General features: G+C 38.2%; 2 protein-coding genes across 10 annotated transcripts; one reads left to right on the top strand and one right to left on the bottom strand.

The window, feature by feature from the left end:
* Nucleotides 1–1,051: 1,051 nt before the first annotated feature.
* Nucleotides 1,052–10,965, top strand: LOC131325738 (protein PHR1-LIKE 1-like). Of its 7 annotated transcripts, none has more exons than XM_058358158.1 (9): nucleotides 1,052–1,183; nucleotides 3,583–3,672; nucleotides 3,766–4,389; nucleotides 5,387–5,576; nucleotides 5,672–5,748; nucleotides 5,847–5,886; nucleotides 6,028–6,085; nucleotides 7,723–7,792; nucleotides 10,379–10,965. In XM_058358158.1, exons 3-9 carry the CDS (start codon nucleotides 3,793–3,795, stop codon nucleotides 10,730–10,732), a joined length of 1,386 nt encoding a protein of 461 aa, XP_058214141.1. In that variant the 5' UTR covers nucleotides 1,052–1,183; nucleotides 3,583–3,672; nucleotides 3,766–3,792; the 3' UTR covers nucleotides 10,733–10,965. The 7 variants fall into 7 exon arrangements, with proteins under 7 accessions (XP_058214141.1, XP_058214139.1, XP_058214138.1 ...); XM_058358159.1 differs by having other exon boundaries at nucleotides 1,072–1,183; nucleotides 3,583–3,624; XM_058358160.1 differs by lacking the exon at nucleotides 1,052–1,183 and adding an exon at nucleotides 3,179–3,320.
* A 1,773-nt stretch (nucleotides 10,966–12,738) lies between these two features.
* On the bottom strand, nucleotides 12,739–18,804 carry LOC131325956 (uncharacterized). Of its 3 annotated transcripts, none has more exons than XM_058358477.1 (4): nucleotides 18,644–18,796; nucleotides 17,977–18,083; nucleotides 15,960–17,897; nucleotides 12,739–13,474 (listed from the first exon to the last, which is right to left on the bottom strand). In XM_058358477.1, exons 3-4 carry the CDS (start codon nucleotides 17,544–17,546, stop codon nucleotides 13,091–13,093), a joined length of 1,971 nt encoding a protein of 656 aa, XP_058214460.1. In that variant the 5' UTR covers nucleotides 17,547–17,897; nucleotides 17,977–18,083; nucleotides 18,644–18,796; the 3' UTR covers nucleotides 12,739–13,090. The 3 variants fall into 3 exon arrangements, with proteins under 3 accessions (XP_058214460.1, XP_058214459.1, XP_058214458.1); XM_058358476.1 differs by having other exon boundaries at nucleotides 17,977–18,088; nucleotides 18,644–18,795; XM_058358475.1 differs by lacking the exon at nucleotides 17,977–18,083 and having other exon boundaries at nucleotides 18,644–18,804.
* Nucleotides 18,805–19,494: the final 690 nt, after the last annotated feature.

Raw genomic sequence — 19,494 nt, forward strand, 5'->3', positions numbered from 1 at the left:
AGTATCATTTTGCAAGCAATAGACATCCTCTTATCGTACTCTCCCCGTCTCCATTTGTAGCTCCAGTTAGCACTTTTTGCTACACAAAAAATATTGTCCAAAATCGAAATTAAATGGGCAAATATTTAATGAAATTTTCTTTTACCCTTTTTATAAAAATTACCAATACCGAACAAAATAATACTCCTAGAAAATAATGGTTGAAGGGTGAAATGAAAAAATAAAGTGATACAACGTAGAATGATTGTGTTCCCTTATTAAGTTGGAGTTCTCAAAAGGGACCAACAAATGTGGACGAGAGAGTAATTCGTAATCTTTTCTTTGGAGAAAAAAAGTTAAAATGCAGGTACCCTCTCACCTCTACAAAGTGTATGTTTCCGTCATATCATATCACCATTTGTATGAATGCACTATACTTTACCTACTTAAGAAGTCGGGAACGAAGCTAAAATCTCATCACTCATAATGTTAAGAATATGTTTGGGAACATGGAGACTCGAATCTAGGTCGTGTCCGACTCGTAGTTATTCCTTGTTCATCAAATCCGAGTTTCCACTATTTAACCATCAAGGACAACCCCAACCCCTTGTTTGGAAAAAAAATTTGGACACTGCCAAGTGATTTCTCACTTCCCTCCAACACTATGCGGACCCCACGTGTTTTTTTGGTGGAGGAGGGGCTTAGGTTGGATTGCAAATAAACTAAGCTCTTTGCGAGCAACTTGCACATTGGTTCATTAAAGTTTGGCTTGAATTGGTTAGTAAAGAAGTGGAGCTCCATATTTAAAAAGCTTGGTTCGGCTCGTAAAAGTTCGGCGGATTTGTATAGACTCGAGTCGGTAAAAAAAGCTTGTTAAGTAAATTAGACAGGTCAACTCATTTAGAAACAAGCTGAGCTTGAGTTTGAGACTTGTTTAGGATATGAGCCGAGCTCGAACACGATGAAGCTCGGCTCGTTTGAACCTCTAGACCTAGACACCACGGGGTGATGCGTGGGCACTGAATAATCTCTCCCTCGTTGGTAGCCCTCTTTATCCACATCATGTCACGCCACACTGCAAATGTTACTCGTATATTCCCCTCTCTCTCTCTCTCTCTCTCTCTCTCTCTCTCTCTCTATCTTGCGTTCGATAATTCCTCGGCCACCAAAAAAAATTCCTGGTACGCGGTTTCCTCTTCCTAAGGTACAATCCCACCTCTCCTCCGAATTTTTCAGTTCGATTCAGCGAACCCATCTCGAATTTTATTGTGATCGTTTGTGGTTATCATGCTTTATTTCCATGTTTACTTTTTTCATGAATCTTCTTTTTATTGGATTGTACGTCGGTTGTCTTTGATTTTCACTTTTTTTTTTTTCTTCCCTTTTTGGGACATTGGATTGGGTTTCAAGCTCTCCTTCTGGTCATGGAAATCATGAAAAGGAAAACTTTTGCTCAGGGTAATCATGTTTTAGTTTTATGTTGTTTTTTTTTTTTAATTTTTATAACCGGTGTCCAGGCCATCTTACACGCGGATGGGCCCCAAAAGAGTTGATAGCACCTAAGAGGTTTAGGTTTCGAACGGGAGACTTTAGGAGGTGCAAATCCCTATTTCTCACCACGAGGCCAACCCCTTGGGGTGGTTGTTTTATGTATTTCTGAAGCTGAATATGAATTTGTAGGCTGGAGTTGTTCTGGGTGATTGGTTGGGGACCCCGCTATTGTGGGAATTGTGATTTCAGTTGATGGTAAAAGTGACCATGGTTTCCTCAAATACGTATTTTAGTTTTTTTCGCAATAGGTGGTTTTGGTATGTTCCCGGTCATGGTTTCTTCAAGATTGTTTCAGCCCGTGTTGAATTTAATCATATGTATCTTGGATGGTTCGTTTCTGAAGCCATTGGTTTTGTGTTTCCCCCCCTCCTCCCCCCCTTTTTGTGGATCAATGAAATGAATTTATCATTCCAAAAGAACAACCTACAAGGGATGAGTGGCTAACAGAAGCGTTTTTTTTTTTTTTTTTTTTGACTTTGGTGGCTTGTCCCGACTCTGTTGTTTGGTGCTAATCTTGATTTAAGGGCTCTACTGACCATAATAATCCTATCTTGGCCATTTGAATATGATTCTATGAATATTCAAACAGGGGTTTCTCTTGTAAATTTTTTCCATGCTTCACGATTTTTAGGGTATTAGTGAGGGGTGATGAGATCAAAGCAAGATGAAAAAACTACTTTGATAGACTATAGAACAAAAAACACGGGAACCTGAGTAGAAAATAGGGTTTGGATGCTTCTAGTGGGATTGGGAACCAAGAATATATGTCTTATTGCATAGTTTTAAAGTCAGAAATCAGGCAAGGCTAGCTCCGCTATGTTGGTTGGTAGCCCACAACTTTCGGCTATGTAGTAGAGGTCCAGAATTACGAGTTAATTTGTGGAGGTTATTGTATCATTTTAACAGAATTCTTGATGGCTGAGGGAATAAAGTTCTTGTTCTCGGGGAAGATGAGGGAATAAGACAATGGTGGTTAGTGGGATATGGCCAATATCAATATCTGGATAGAGAGAGGCCTAGGAAACTAGGTCTTTGACCGGTGTAGGGAAAAGAAGTTAGAACAATGACATGAAGTGACTATTAATTGGGATTGGATTGGTAGTGGATAGTGGCTTTTGTCAGTTTGCCATCGAACTTGTGAATATTGTTGTTTGAATGTCACATTGTTGCTGATTCGCTGACTATAAAGCATGGGTGCTCCGAAAATGTTTCTGTATGAGTACAGGGTACTGGTACATCATAAGTACGGCTCAGGTACAACAAAATATGTACTAGGTATGCCAAAAACATGTAGGGTAAGTTTGATATCTGGGTACGGCTCCAGTACATTAGTTTTTTTTATTGTATTTGTATATTCTAGATGCTTGAATTGACAACTGATGTTTTTTTCCCCCTTCCAATTCTAAATTTTATTTTTGTGTTTGTTCTTATTATGTTTTCTTATTTGCAAAGGAACTATTTTAGAGTACCTACACACACCGAAAAAAATTGGAATGGTATACGAAATATTTGAGTTCATTAAGTAGAGGTGGGACATCCATAAAAGAAAAAGATCATGTTCCTTATTTCTGAGAATATAGATAAAAAACATATCGGCCTACCTGTAACGTACTGTACCTGTATTCCTTCCTGTATTGGTACTTCATAGGTTGCCGACTATCCAAAGTTCCCATACTGATTCCCCTGCCTGATACTGGTGTGACACACTGACTTGCTCTGATAGCACTATCTCAAAATATGGCTTCAGACCTCGTAAAAGGGTCAACCTAGTACAAGTGCATCAGGGCCAGGTATAATTATTCTCAATGGGCACCCCTTAATCGGTCAATCATGGATAGCAGGATCAAACTGTTTCGGCCTTTCTTGTACAGAAAGTTTCATTCTGTATTGAAACAATTGTTCAAAAAACAATTTACACCCCCCCCCCCCCCCCCACAAAATAAATAAATAAAATAAAATAAAATAAAATAAAAAATCTGTTCTTTTCCCCTTCTTATCATCAATTTACATTGTTCAACTTAGTTGACATGGGAGTTTCTTATTTCTTGGCAGATGCTGCATGCCACAAACCTAGCACCCAACTGATCTTCTCAGGTAGCAAAGCTAAATTGGGTTCTAATAACTTCTTGGTGTTGACAAACTGTAAGATGTTTGTAGAAGGTGGCATCTGATGCTGTTTGGCAATGTTAGTTTATATGGACAAAAATGGACATGCGATGTGGTTTATTTATGCAGAGATCTGGCGAAAAGCAGCTGAGTAACATGGACGTTTCTGGAGCCATGTCTTCATCTTTACCAGTTTTTCGTACCCCTTTGGAAGAGAAGTATCCAAAATTGCCAGATACTTTTCATTTTTCCCCAGAACACGAACTGATGACACACTCGATATCCCCTCAGTCAACTCTGTTAGCTTCTAAGACTGGAACAGTTGGCCACATGTTCTCATCAGCTTCTAGTCTTCCCTCAGATGTTCATTTTTTTTCAGTTTCACCCCAAGCAAGGTATCCCAGTGATGCTCCATTCATTTCCCAGACATCTGGTGATGGCACATCTTTTCCACCAATTCAGTCTTCTCATACTGGTGTTCAATCCACACCGCCGACAAATTACCCCAAGGAAAGCAACGATATGTCCTGGACTACGGACTCGCTGCAGAGTTTCCTTGACTTTCCAGAAAATGTCCTCATGCAAACTGGTCAGGTTGAAAGCAATATTGGCATTATGGCATCTGAAGACCATGCCAAGAGAATTAATTGGCAGGAATGGGCAGAGTTTGAGTTAATCGACGTTGATGATGCTCTAGTGTCAGATTGGAGTGATATCCTGGGTGATGTCAATGTGCAGGATCCCAAGCCAAAGGTTTGTTGCTCAACTTAGACTAGATTTATGGGTGTGGAACACTCGCTGTTTGTATTGAAGTGCATATAGATTGCATCTCGTGTCCATGTACCTGTCCCATGTTTGATGTCCACGAAACATATATATTATTTCAAAGAAATAAGGTTCTGACTATGGAACAGCGATATAGAAACTATACATTCCCTTCTCTATCTGTTATTTTCTTTTGGTTTATTCATTGTGATTATATTTTTGAAGTTAAAACTTCTTGTAGATTTACTTGAATTGAAATTACACATGCTTGTGTTTGATGTCCATGATGTGCCTCCACAATATGCAAGAAATAAGGTTTTAACGTCAAAGCGTTAAGTAGAAAGCATTCCATGGTTTATTTCTTTTCTGCACCCATTAGACGCAAACAAAAAAAACCTGTATTGTTCTCACACAAAGAGTCAAAGACTAATCTACAGCAACATTAAGCTTTCCATTTTGGAGTAAAGTACTTATTTGTGAATCTTCTTTTTCTTTTGTTGACTTTACAGGTGAGCTTAATTCGTGTGTTGAGCACTTGTTATTCTTGGAGAGTTATGTTATAGTTTTTTTCTATATATTTTACACCCCTGCTGGCTATTTAATCTCCATTCGTACTTATTAAGAAAATATGAATATGGTTTTCTCTCCTGTTATGTTTGTATGTGCATCCAAATGGAAGTTCATGTTTTCCATTTCTATAAGAAGGAATATATCCTTGTGGTTGAGTGTCTTTAAAGAAATATCACATCCATTACATGGTTCAGAGCACCCAGCGCTACCACTGGCATTTTCATGATGTGCTTCAGGGAGTCCGTAGTAGACAAATTTCAACTGGTCCTTGTCTCCTGATGTGCTTCAGGGAGTCCGTAGTAGACAAATTTCAACTGGTCCTTGTCTCCTGGTTATTTGTTTCTACATATCAGGAAACCTCCACTAAAGTTTTCTTACTCTCCGTGGTTGTTATTTTACTTGATCGGGATGCCAGGTGATTGAACCATCTGCAGATTTATCTGCACGGCAGCCCCAAGATCTTCATCATTCCATAGCATCTACAGAAACTTGTCCTGTTACTAGCCCACTATCCAGTGCAGCCCTGACCAAGGCCCGTATGCGCTGGACACCAGAACTTCATGAACTCTTTGTTGAAGCAGTCAATAAGCTTGGTGGTGGTGAAAGTGCGTACCACCTCAGTAGTGTTTTATTTTGTGAACTCATCAAGGTATTATGAATCACAGCGTTCTCATTGAAATGACTGATTTGTTTTACTCAGAAGCTACTCCTAAGGGTGTCCTGAAGCTCATGAACGTTGAAAGCCTGACCATCTTTCACGTTAAAAGTCACCTGCAGGTATGGATAGTTTTTTTATTTGGATTCTTCTTGTCAGCTTTTCCAAAACCATTGTGAACTTGCTAAACTTCAGTGCGTGTGTTTTTCTTATACTTCAGAAATTTAGAACGGCCAGGCACAAACCCGAGTCATCAGAAGGTACCAGTGATTGTGGTCTTATTTTCATTGTCATTTTATCAGTTTTCGCGTGTTTGTTAATTGTGTTTATTTATTTCTAAATTTATGACACTATAATATGCGTGTGAGGAAATTGTGTTAATTGTTATGTTTTTGGTGCAGGAACTTCAGAGAAAAAGTCAACTTCTATTGAGGAGATTACGTCTTTGGATTTGAAAACGTAAGTTTGTTATTTGTGTTTCGATTCTTTCCCTACTTCAGATAGTATTCAGATAATATTACTGTAAAACTCTATGTTAAGAGATGCTTTGTTTCGGAAAGTGCTTCATGTTGTACATCGTGTGAAGTTACTAGCTCAGTTTTTAGGTATAGCGGTTGCTTTGGTTTTTAGAGGCATGGGTTCAAGCTTCTCTCTGTGTATTCGATTTCGCTTAGTCTATTTGGATGGATTATGTTTTGTTGTGTTTTTGGAACAAGTTTGTTGAATTTGTGTCTACAAATATGCGTGTGAGTTTCGCCTGATGGTGGTTGGTGAGTTTGATCTGCATTGTTGTACTGTACCCATTATTCTACATCTTATGCTTTTGTTGTTCTTTTGACTTCTTCTGCATTTTTTTTTTTTTTGGGTGCATTCCCTAATTGCTTACTCTTTTGAGATAATTTCTGATCTCTGATGGTATTAGAGTTTAGGTTGGGGTGTCCCAGGTTTAAGTTTCTTCATTTGCATTTGTTCCCTACGTGCATTTTGTTCTCCACATGGATGGATGTTAGCCCTTTGTGCATGAGGGATGTTGCATAGCCTTATATACTTTTTTGGTTCACTTCCCGAACAACTTATGCTTTTGGGCCTATTGTGAATCTAACATTTTTGCTATATGGAGACATAGTAGTCTCGAAAATTTTGACACCTTTGCTCCCAAAACTCAGCATCTTCATTTAAGCATCTAAAGCTTTCATTTTCCAAGGAAAAAAACTATCAGCATTAAGTTTTGTAGGTTTTGAACTTTGATGACTGATCTGGATGCCCGGTCATGCTGATACATGACTTTGTATTAAGATCTTGTCCTGAAATGTTCGATTTCTTCTGTTGTTGATATGTATTTTGTGAAATGGTGTTCACCAAATTCTTCTTGGAGCTTATTGGTGTATGAAGGTTTTCATACTTGTGTCATAAAAGTGCCTATAGTTATTCTTGTTCGCGAATTCTTAGTATTTTAAGTTTCATAAAATCAGACAATGACAGTTCTCAAATAATATGCTTCCAGGCTGATCAAAATGACAAGGATGAAACTGTTACTTAGGCTGACATGGAAAACTGTCACATCTGACTAACTCCTACCTTAACATAAATTTTGGATTTGTTGTGTAAATCCATTCCCTCTGTTCCCCCCTCCCCCCCCTTTTTTTCCAGATACACACCACACCCTCCTTCCAAAACAACCCTAAAAGTGGGAACCAAATCCCTCCTGTGGGGTTGCAAGTTTGAATTGCTTTCCTTAGTTCTAGTCTTGTTATGTTCCTGCCAAATGTTGTTATTAATTTTCTTCTTAACGTTGTCACATAATTTCGTAAAAAAACTGTTCTTGATTCTTTTGCGTCAACCAATTATGGGTACTGTCTTGGGTATTGTCTGTTATAACCCGGAATAGCTTGATGAAATCAAGTTAATTGTTTCTTGTTTGGCTTGGATGGAAAAACTGGATTTATCGAAGTAATTTTCATAGTGCGGATAAGACATTCTTGGCTGTGATTTTCTAATCCTCTCCTTGTGTGTAAAGTTCTGTTTTAAAGTTCTTACAATATGATTCTTATGCCTAAACCTGGAACTCAACTCTGTTCCTTCAATTCTGATATCAGGAGTATGGGGATTACTGAAGCATTGAGAATGCAGATGGAAGTCCAGAAACGGTTGCATGAACAACTGGAGGTATGCCTTATTGGGGAGTGGGGATCCCATATTAATTTATTGGGTATTTGCTTCTTATGGACTTGCATTCTTTCCCTTAAAATTTTGTTAAATCTGCATTTGGAGCATAAAGGGTAATATGTATCAGATTTTACTGTGTCTTTCCTTTTTAGGTACCACGTATTGTTATGTTACCTGATGACGACACCTCCAAAGTAGTAGCATAGTGCTATGCCTTGCTAACTGCGCAAAACTATTTGGTTCTCTTTCTTGGGATATCTTTCGTGCAAATAAAAGAATTTCATTAATGATAAATAAACAAGGGTTTTGTTAATGTGTGCCCCTAAGGCACATGATAGAGCACTTGATAAGGTTCATTAAATGAGGTCAATTAAACCCCACTATTGTAGAAAGTAGTGAAAGTAGTTGGAACATTGGATGAAAAGTAAAATTTGTTTTGGAGACTAAAATACCCCTTAATTTTTTCCTCCACTCCATTTCATTTGTGTTCCCTCCTTTTTATTTTGCCCTTTCATCTTCTTGTCTTTTGGCATTTTGGCTTGACATTTGTCCTTCGTACGTGGCATTCTTCAGCAAGCGAGGGGTAGTCCAACTCCTTTTTTTTCATTTGTCTGTTTTAAAGTATATATATTTATCCATTCATTTAAATGTTCAGCAAACTAAGGTGTACAATTTTTGTTTACTGACTTATAGCTATCATTTTATTGTAATGAGTTTAATTTGTTTATATACCAAACTTAAAAAGAGAGCTTTTTGACTCTCTTTTTTTGGTCTTTCTCAAAAAAAAAAAAAAAACGAGTTTCGATAATAAAAAAAATTGTACTTTTTCGGCTCCTCTCGTCAAGACGAATCAAAAAGTCACAAAAGTTCGACACAAAACTAACAAATACAAAAAGAAAAAAAAGAAAAAAGACAACAAAAAAAAGAGAGCTTTTTGACTTTTCTTTTTTGTCTTTTTTAAAAAAAAAGAGTTTCAATTAAAAAAAATTGTACTTTTTCGGCTCCTCTCATCAAGACGAATCAAATAAGTCACAAAAGTTCGACACAAAACTAACAAATACAAAAAAAAAATTGAAAAAGACAAAAATAGAGAGAGTTGCTGCCTACTTTTTAATCCAAACCCACTCTTCATTAGCCACGTTGTTTCTCTTTACTTGCTGCTAATGGGCTATGGCGCTACTGTGTATGACTAGTACTTGTAGGAAAAATGTTGCTACCTGGACGCCAAAAGACAAGGAGGTGAAAGAGCAAAATAAAAAAGGAGGGAACACAAATGAAATGGAGTGGAGGATAAAATTAAGGGGTATTTTGGTCTCCTAAACAAATTTTACTCTTCATCCAATATTGCAACTACTTTCTACAATAGTGGGGTTTAGTTGACCTCATTTAATGAACATTATCAAGTGCTTTATCATGTGCCTTTGGGGCACACATTAACAAAACCCAATAAACAAAGATACATGCAGTTCAAAAACCGATCATACAGCATCTAAGTTAAGCATAAAGTGAACAACTATGGTAATCAAGGCTAACTAGCACTAGAAGCATGAAAAGAATATCCTCTGAGAGCTTTGAAGCTAACAAACAAAAACCCAAGCAACACTGCAAGCCAGACAATCCCAAGAAAAAGCCCATACCGGAGACCTGCAAAAGGTTAGCAGAAAACATGAAACCAAACTACCAAAAGTAAAGAAGAAAAACCCCTGTTACAGATGAAGAAGAGGTCGTTGCTGAGGAGTGACTTTTTATTTTGAGCAAATTAATGTTTTGATCAATATACAAACTATTCAATAATCTCATGTGGCATTTGATAATGCACTGTACATCTAAGGTAGAGGCTTAATATTATAATATATGTTCCACGACAGCGACGAATAGAGAATGGTATTAGTAGTCCCTCATACACCCACAGCACTCATTGCATTAAATATCTGACACATCAAAATTCATGCCTCTATAGAAGATAAAGGGAAAATGTGGAATTCAAACTATCCTCTGTTTATAGTTAGCTGCTTGTTTAGACCTTTTATAGAAGGGAAAATGTGAATTATACAGCAAATTAGTGGAATGAATGCCACATTTTATAACTGACAAAATCTTGAAGTTGACACTTTCAGTTGAGGACAGAGTGATTGATGAAAAGTTAGATGTCCTATTTGGCTAGAAAATTTAGGATGGTTACTGCATCAGAGAAATTCTGAAGCTGTCCGTTTTTATAGTAGATATATTTGAATGTAGAATATGTGATAGAATTCCTAACACCTATAAGTGGCCATGTCTGCGGGAGAACACAATTCTTTTGTGTCCCTTTCATCAATAGATCTTCCTAGACATGAAGTATTGGATTCTGTAAATATTCTCTTTGATTTTTTTTGTTTTCTCCGTCAGGGACTCAGGAGGGCTTTTTTGATTCGTGCCTCTATTCCATTTTGCCATCCACCCTGAATATTTAATTGAGATGTCATTGCACCATCCATTTTTTCCTTTCTTCTTCTGGTAGGATTTTGAGGGTGTGGGTTGAGAAGGTTAGAGAGCTATGCATTTCAGTTAGTTCTGACTTTGCGCTTCGTTCTTTTATTACTTCAGATTCAGAGAAACCTCCAATTGCGAATTGAAGAACAGGGGAGGCACCTACAAATGATGTTTGAGAAACAGAAGAAGGTAGATGATGAGAGGTCGAAATCGTCTTCCTCAAATCCAGTTGAACCACCTACACCAATTTCAAGTACGATGGAGTCTTCCCATGCCAATAGTAAGTTAGAAGCCTCGGACAAGGACAAGGACAATGCCAACGGAAGTCAAGCTCTTGATGAAATTTCTCAGTATTCAAGTACGAGCAAAACAGCACCAGAAAGCATAATTGTCAATGATCTTGATCCCGATTCTAGGGGGTCTAGTCCTCGGCCTACAAAGCGTGCTAGAGGAGATGAGAGACAGTGATCATTAACTAAACATTTTGCAAAAATTCTCCAAGTATTGACATTGACATGTGCTTATAGCAATAAGAAACTCACCTAACGAAGTTCATCAATTTTCTGCTGTTTTAGGATAGAGGGATGAAATTCGCTATCCAAACTGTGAAATTCGCTATCCAAACTGGCAAAGAATGCTGCTTGTTTGTAATTGTGAACACACCTCTCTGCAGGAATATTTGTGAGGTTCTGCTTGTTTCATCTTTTCTTCCTAAGCGGTGCTGGCTCTGACATAGGAAAGTAGATATACACCAAATTTCCATAGATGATAATGGGTCTTTTCGGTATGTTTCCATTTCTCATACGTATTGATCATGGAAAAGTGTAGTCACAACTTGATGCAGGCATGTTAAGGCCGGGTTACACGTCATCTGGGCAACTCTGAGTAGTGTTCAATGTTTCGCTTAGCTCAGTATAAATGTCAATTGTTTCGGAATAGACTTTACGAATCAGGGTGGTTCTTCAGTTATCCCAGCTAATGTATTTTGGTTCGACAGCTTTAGTATTGAGCTCAGGAACTTATAATGCAATAACTGGGGATAGAGCTGCGGAACACTCAGGATACTGACAGGTTAGGTATCTCGTAAATCAAGTGTCACTATCCAAATATGTAGATTAAGAGCAACTCTAACCCATCTCTTACTCTTTCTTCATTTTGGAGACTCAAAAATATATTTTATTTAAAAAGCAATTTTAGAGAATCAGCAACTCCAACCGCAATTTTCCATTTTTCACTTTCAAAATTTCCCTCCAGAACTTTCCCCAATTCTTCCTTCTTTCATTTATACGGCTCCAAAATTCCTTGTAGTTAGGGGAACACTCATGAATATATAGTCAGGGGAACACTTGTAGTTGCAAACCATGGTGGGTAGGAAAAGTAATGCACGATATAAATAGATAGAAAGTTCACTGGTGTGGTTGGTATGTTATGAATAGATAGGAAGTTTTTGCATGTTTTCTCATTTCAACTCATAGTTCAAACCAGTGGAATGATAGGATAGTGTAATTGAGAAAAAAAATAATTAGGAGTTCAAATGGTTTGAATTTACATTTAATGTTATTTCAAAATATATTTATATATGTTTAATATTAGACTCATTTTAAAGGTACTATTGATATCTTTCCAATGATACCAATTTTATAAAAATAGGATGTACAAGGTAAAAGTTATATGTAATTGATATAATTCTTGCAAATATGGAGAATGAGAATTGAGTCTCCATTTTGGGGAACGGGGGATGGTGTTGTGCGGGTGGTGCACACCATCGTGTTGTGCACCATCCAAGCTGTCCGTTCAACAATCCAACGGTTCAAATCTCATCTCGGCAATGAACAACTCGCATGCTAATGAGATTTAGACCGTTGGATTGCCAAACAGACAACTCGAATGGTGCACAGCACGGTGCACCACCCGCACAGCACCATCCCCCGGTTCCCATTTTGGAGACTCCAAATGGAGATGGGTTGGAGGGCATGGATTCTCCAAAAAGGATGATGCAATGCAAATGTAAGACTACTGTTTAGCCAAAAACAAAAGTGGTTCAAATTGGGACCTATAAGAGGAATTGGCACTTTTCATTATTCTTTTTTTCTGACCATGGAGTTGGCACACTGACAGGTACACATACTAGAGATGGCTTCTAAATTTTGAACCCCATGTCGAAAGAAAAAAAAACTTACTAGCTACTCAATTCGGATTATGAAAATAAGCGGACAGAAAAAGTCGATACATTCCATAATCTGCATTTGAAGGGATCGATTCACACCAAGTATTTTCTTCCACTCTTGTGCACATCGGTTAGCTAATCCGAAAGTTCAAGCAATCTTCTATCAGAGAATAGGATCAAAAAAAAAAAAAACTTCTATCAGAGAATAGTTTTGCCACATTTATGCCATGCCGTCAAATAACAACACATAAACCTACGCGAGCCTGGCGCGAAGCAGAAAATGTCATTCAAGTTCGGGAAGAAATCGTGGCCTAACTAAATCCAATCATAAATGTAAACTAGGTAATCACATATATAGATACATGAAAAAAAATCAGAGAAACTGAAAAAAAAAAAGAAAGAAAGAAAGAAAGAAAGGGAAACTACTAAAGAGAGGGATATTCTGTTCCATAGCAATTTCATCACATGACAATACAACAATGATAGAAGATACATATCTTCTTAGTAAGAAATCTCCTTACTTCTATCCCACGAGTTGTTCAATCACATCCAAAGGAAATAATAGAGGTCAGCGTTCAAGGAATGGTCTTTCAGCTCTCCCATTACCTGTTGCAAAGCATTTTGAAGCAACAGAGAACCATTAGGTATCTCCTATGCCATTAGTCTTCCAAATCCTCGCTCATGTGACGTCCGCTATCCCCACTTTTAGCTGCTGTTTGCTTCCTATGTTTCTTGCTCTTAGCTTTCTTGGCCTTCATACGGCGTTTCTTCTCATTGGCATCAACCCACACGTAATCAGATGGTATGTGGAACGGGTCTGTCTCATCCCTGAAGCTACAGCTTTCACTGTCGTTTGATTGCCCGCCTTGGCTCCCTCTTATCCAGGAAATCCATGACGTGGACGCCTCTGTTTCCTTAGACTTGGCGTCTTCAAAATGTACAGGGCTGGAGAGAGGCGTTGAGAACTCTTCCGTTGGCTGAAGCTCCTCAAACTTTGTAAAAGTGACAAGGACCCTAATGGTTGGAACGATAGGGATAGCAACCTGCAGTGGAGGAAGCAAGTAATTATTTTCTAGTGAAAGAGGCAGAGCTTGAGTACAACAAACCAAATCAAACAAAACTAAGCCTTGAGTCTCAATAAAGTCAGGTTGGTTAGCTAGAATTCAGTAATGGGGAAACAAAGTAAACAATTAATAAACAGATGAACTGTGTGAATCATGATACTGTAATTACAGAACATTCCTTCCTAATATCAATTTTAATGATACAGAACCTAACTTATTGTATGTGTTCGAATAACTGAATGCCACACTGTTCCTCATTAACATCCAAAAGAGAGGCATAAAGTTTGCTTAAGTTCCACCAAATCTGCAAAACATGGTATAAGTTCCAGGCTTCCAGATTTAATGACTCATGACACGGACTCTTCTAAACAAGTAAAGTACACTTTTGGTAAGGGTGCGGGAACTGAGATGTGATTTCCAAAGTAACCAGTAACATCTATATTAAACAAGTTAACCATCTACAAAATTAGTTCACATGACCACCTGGGAAAGCTAGTACAACATAGATCATCTGGCCATATTGAACAAAATAACGTGTACTCCAAAGCAGAAATCACCCCCTCCCCCCCCCAAAAAAAAAAAAGAAAAAAGAGTTGGACTGCAACTGCTACCTAAAGCCCTAAATGAATCCATTGGACACACCACAAATTCTTTATAGAGAATAATCTGAATCCTCAAAATTGCCAAGAGAACTAGTTCCAGAAAAGGACAACTCAAGATAAGGTAGTTTTGAGTAACAACAACCATCATTTTCTTTTTGTTACTATAGTAAAAGCACACCAAGAAGATCACAACCTCTGTACACCAAGAGTATAATCTGATTCTATTGATAGACCTTGAAAAGAAAGTTCTCGCAGGAATGCTAGCAGAAAATAGCAAACATAGTAATAGAAATTGTGATATGGAAATAAATAAGTTTGTCCATACTAAAATTTCAGACCATGGAATTTCTTTTTTATAGTAACATTGAGTTTCTCTCCTAGAACTCCGAAATAATTGGTCTGATAATATTTTCAAAAAAGTAAAAGATATAATCTCTAGCTATAATTGCAGTACAATTTTGAATATTACATGGTCAATTGTCCCACTCTTCTTATTAAGATCCGATTCATTGGTGCTGCAGTGGGGGTACTACTCTTCTACAGTCGCTATCTACCATATACTCATCTCTGGCTGGAATTAATTAGTTGTGATGAGTAGACAAGCAAAAGGCTCTGCTAAGATGAGAGGGAATGATAGGCTACCAAGCACCGACACATGTTGGACACCAACACTCCTCAGACTCTCTCGGACATGTGCCTATTCGTGTCCATTATCAGAAAATAAAAATATCAATTCAGGGATGTGCCCGACACTCCTTTTGCAATGTATTCGACACTTCTTTGGTGTCTATGACTCGGAAATTAATATACGATTCACACAACCTACAAGAAGTGAGAAAGTTGCAGACATACTTCGGTATGTGAGCCAAGAAAGTTGCTGGTAAGTCAACTAAGAAAAAAAAACCAAATAGAAAATCAAGACTAAGAAATAGTTCAACTAATTCCTGTCCAAACTCTTAATTGCATTATCGGTGTTCCCATTTTCGACTTCTTCCCAGTCACAAGATTGTATTGGTTGAAAAAATTTCTCAACTACTCCCGAGTTCGTACATTTCAGTCACAACATAGAGTTGATAAGACATATTCGATGAGAATACCTAATCTCTTCATTTCTTCAATTTCTAACTCAATCCCAGTTTCAAATCTGAAACACCAATAAAACTGGGTTTAAAGTTTAAACGAAGAAAATGTAACACAACAGAAAATTTGGTATTCTACCATACTTTCTTTTGCTTTTGTCAACCATGGGTCGTTGGCTTCTTCAAATGACCGGTATTTTGTGTCTTCAGCCCCTTCAATTCATCTGGATCAATTTGCAAAGCCTCACAAAGTGGTCCAGGAAACCTGTTGCTTTCGGGAATTAGCATCCTAAACTAAGCAAATGGGTTTGTCTTAGGTGCACCCGAGGCTATTCTACATGTTCCAGATTCAAGGAAGCTGATTCAATGGTTGTAAAAAGAATATCAAGAGAACAAGAACCTGAGAAAAAGCAAGCATCTGACCAGATCAATCAGTGGAAATAGCCAAACCAAGTTGTTTTTGTTCGTAAGGTGATTCAGTGAGCACAAAGTAGTAGTGACCAAACCAAATATACTAATTGCATGTTCTGTGTGCACAAGATAGAGGGACACACTTAAGCGTATTCAGTAGGTCCCACTCCTTGCTTCTAGAGATTATATATAATAAAGCAAGTTCAAACTGGCAAATATGGAGCTTCCTCTTAGTGACAGGAACCAAGCACCATAAGTAAATATCTTGATGAAACAAGAAATTAGAACCATACTAGAGAGAAGAAAGGTTATGAAATAATATATAGCACAAACAGAATCAAACATACAAAAGAAATAAAGTTCACCAGTTACCTTAATGGGAAATGTTCCATGAGGTAGTTTAGTAGTTAAAAGCTCCCTCAGTCTTCTAATAGCTTTCACTTTGTTGGCTAAGATGTCGAATAAAGGCAAGAGTTCTTCCGTCTTCAAAGGGAAATCGGGGGTCAACCACAAAACAGGCCTTAACCCCTTTTTGTACTCACTCTCATGCTTAGACTCACTACTGACCCCTTTCTTTTTCTTCTTTTTGCTGCCTTTATCTTTGCTCTTTTTAGCATCCCCTAAATCCTCCCTGGAAAACTCAGAGGGCGATCTTTGACCACCATTGGCTCGCTGGTTGCTACCTTCTGGGGCCAAGTTCGAGAACTTCTTTGGTGCTTTTGAATCCTCACGATCATCACCTCCATGTTTCGAACTTTTCTTATTCCAGCCAAACCAAGTCTTCTTCTCTTTCACACTAACATTGGGTTCACAACTGTCAAAGGAACCTCCATCACCATTTTCGTGAGAATCCTGAACCCCATGTTCCTCATCCTCACTAAGAACATCTGAATTCCCTTTCTGAAGTGCAGAATCTAACTGCATCCTTTCTTCAGCTGTTAATACATCATCATAATCACCTCCGTTTCCTAGTCTCTCATCATCGTCCACAGAAAATAGTTCCTCATCAGTCATGGCACCAGGGACCCGCCTTGACTTAACACTCACCATTACATGAAGCATGTCGTAGACCTTTGCCTTCCAATTTCCAACCATCTCAGTTCTCTCTTGTCGCCTCCAATTTAGATGTGAAACCAGCTCAGCCTGAGTAACATCGATACCAGGCCTATACATGTTTGTCTGAGACATCAGAGCCACTTCATGTGCAACTTCAGCTTCTGTCGGCTGAGCACCAGCTCCCTCCAAAGCGTTTGTTATTTCTTTTTCTTTATGAGCAAGCACAATCAAAGATCCAGGAGGCAAAGATATGTTCCCATCCTCAGAAGAATATCCGTCTCCAAGGAAGAGGAATGTCTGATCAGACCGTTGAATCCGGAGCCCATCAAAGCCAGCAAGCGTCATATCAGCACGGAGATTAGAACCACGCTTCCAAATTCGGTAAGTATCCGATGGGGCAATGCGACCAATGAAAGGAATCACTGAGCTCTCAAAATGGAAGGTTATCTCCATATAGAAATCACGAATTCGAGCAGCCGAAGCAACAATTCGAGGTAGTCTACGGCACCATTTGGCCCAGGCAAGAGGCTGGTAATGGCGAGCAATGATCATAGCAATATTTTCCTCTCTGGTGCAAACCGCTTCTTGCAGAGCACTCCAGCCATTCTCGTTCTGGAGACTCCAGTCGGTACCTGCTGCCATTAAAATCTCAGCGGAGATCGGATCCCTAAGACGCACAGCAAGATGCAGAGGGGTCTCGCGGCCAATAACATCTCTCCGATCAATAACTGCGGATACAGCATCAGCTTGGAGCTCTGCAGCAAGAGATTCTTCCTCTGTGTTAACTTCACCAGCCTTTGCCAACCGAGGGAGGGTCGAGATAATCTTTTTGAGGGTAACGTAGTCACGCTGCACAACCGCCAAATGAGCAGGACTGTGGGTATACTTTGAGCAATCTTCCATCAATCCTTTTCCTTTCCAGTCACTTACACAAAGCTATTCTTTTCCTTTCCAGTTATTGAGCTAGGGAGCTCAATAAGAAAGCTCATTTGAAGTTTTATCTCCTCCAGCTACTTCAAACTATTTCTAGTTTCCAACCACTGGAAATAACCCAGAAGCCAAAAAAGAGTTCTAAGTCCCTACACCATTATCCGGTTCAATATTCAGTGTTCTTAATTGAAATTGTTCAGTGGCTCTCAATTAAATACAAACAAATTGAAACCAAAACGCGTTGCGGGTCAAATTCCAAAATTCAGACTTTACACTCGATCTGAACTCCAGTCCAGTGTCCGAAGCCTAATCCAGAGCTAAAACCTAATAAATCAAAAACAAGGTCAAGCCAATAAATAACTACTACAACGAAATCAACAGAAATTTTTCAGTATCCAAATACCCGGTAACACCCCTTCAGTCATACATACATGACAGGGCAGCTCCAGTTTTTTCACTCAAATTTGAGTAAAAGCGTCATTTGGTACATAGCACTCCAATGGGCAAATCCTAATCTAAGCAAAAACTTAGTTAATGGCATGATTGCAATATCCTCGCAAAATTTGTGTAAAAATTTTAGTCTCGCTCGATTTGAGTAAAACTCAACTCAGTATGTGTTTAAGTAAGGAGGTGAACACCAAACTTAGAAATGTGGTTGGTTTCATTACTCTCCCCTTCTAAGGGAGAGGTCCCGAGTTCGAGTCCTCGTGAAGGAGGTGCTCGACTCCCGTTGTAACATCTAACCTCTGACCCCTAACATCCTATTGTATGGCACACCAGAAAAGAAAGAAAGGAGTGGAGGTGGATTTTAGGGTTTATGGTCAAATTCTGAGTTTGAGTTTTTTTTTTTTCTCAAAAGGGTTAGGGCTGGGGATGCTCTTATATATATCAATGCGATTGCCTGTATGAAGAAAATCTCTCTTCATTCTAAATCCATTTAAATATCGGTTACAATTTATTCATTTCCTTGCCCAGGTTCTACGTACGTAACCAACCAGATGTGCGTATGCGGTGTGCCAATTCTCGAGGTGGAGAGAGAGAGAGAGAGAGAGAGAGAGAGAGATGAGCACCTGATTGTGATTCGAAAGATGAGAATGACAGTGTGTAGTTGGAGAGATGAGCTGCTATGTGGATTTTCCTCAACTAGCCCCGAGCTCAGCTCACACGCTCCCCTCCCTCCCTCTCTCTCTCTCAAACAAATGCGAATAAAACAGGGGGTTCTTTTTTCTTTTGTGTTGGGCTACGTTTGTTCAGTATTACCTGCCGTAACAAGAAGGAAGACAATTATTGAAATTTGTGTTATTTTGCATTGCTTATATTTTTTAATTTATAATATTTTTTATGAGTTTAAAAAATTTATATAATATAATTAATCGAAAATTATGAAACAAGATCCATACTGAAATACATAAAAAATTGAAATTAGCACAAATATCAAAAATTGACATTCAATTTGGGACGGAGGGAATAGTTCTTTGGAGGAGCGATTTTGCCACTACCATTTTTGTTAATACCACATAAAAGAGGAGTGACATTAAAAAAAAAAGATTGAGTGTCAAAATCAATTCCTTTTTTGGTCATTACTTCTGTTCAGCCTTTTTTTCTTCTATTTTTATAAGCTTATTATGTTCAGACTTTCTCGTTTAGTTGTTGGTGTACTCTTAGCAGGGTCTAATATGGATCTTTATATTGAAAAAAAAAAATGGATAAATTTTTAGATGAAAATCACTCACAAAAAGAGATGGTCTTACTATTTTCTTGCCAAAAAAGTGAAATTTTATTTACCAGACAAACTGGGTATACACTTAATATGCAATGGTTGAGATTAAAAAAAGAGGACACTTTGTTTGTGTTTATGTCAATAGATTTTGGATTTCTCTACCAAATTTCAAAGGTGGTTGTATGAGAGTTGATACTTGAT

This window comes from Rhododendron vialii, chromosome 5a, assembly GCF_030253575.1.
Source record: "Rhododendron vialii isolate Sample 1 chromosome 5a, ASM3025357v1".
NCBI classification, from domain to species: domain Eukaryota; kingdom Viridiplantae; phylum Streptophyta; class Magnoliopsida; order Ericales; family Ericaceae; genus Rhododendron; species Rhododendron vialii.

Coding starts and splice junctions, on each gene's coding strand:
- LOC131325956 (XM_058358475.1), bottom strand. CDS start 17,546: ATGGAAGATTGCTCAAAGTATACCCACAGTCCTGCTCATTTGGCGGTT. Junction 13,475..15,959: donor ATGGAACATTTCCCATTAAG/GTAACTGGTGAA, acceptor CCTCCACTGCAG/GTTGCTATCCCTATCGTTCC.
- LOC131325738 (XM_058358156.1), top strand. CDS start 3,736: ATGGACATGCGATGTGGTTTATTTATGCAGAGATCTGGCGAAAAGCAG. Junction 5,749..5,846: donor ACGTTAAAAGTCACCTGCAG/GTATGGATAGTT, acceptor CTTATACTTCAG/AAATTTAGAACGGCCAGGCA. Junction 6,086..7,722: donor ACGTCTTTGGATTTGAAAAC/GTAAGTTTGTTA, acceptor TTCTGATATCAG/GAGTATGGGGATTACTGAAG.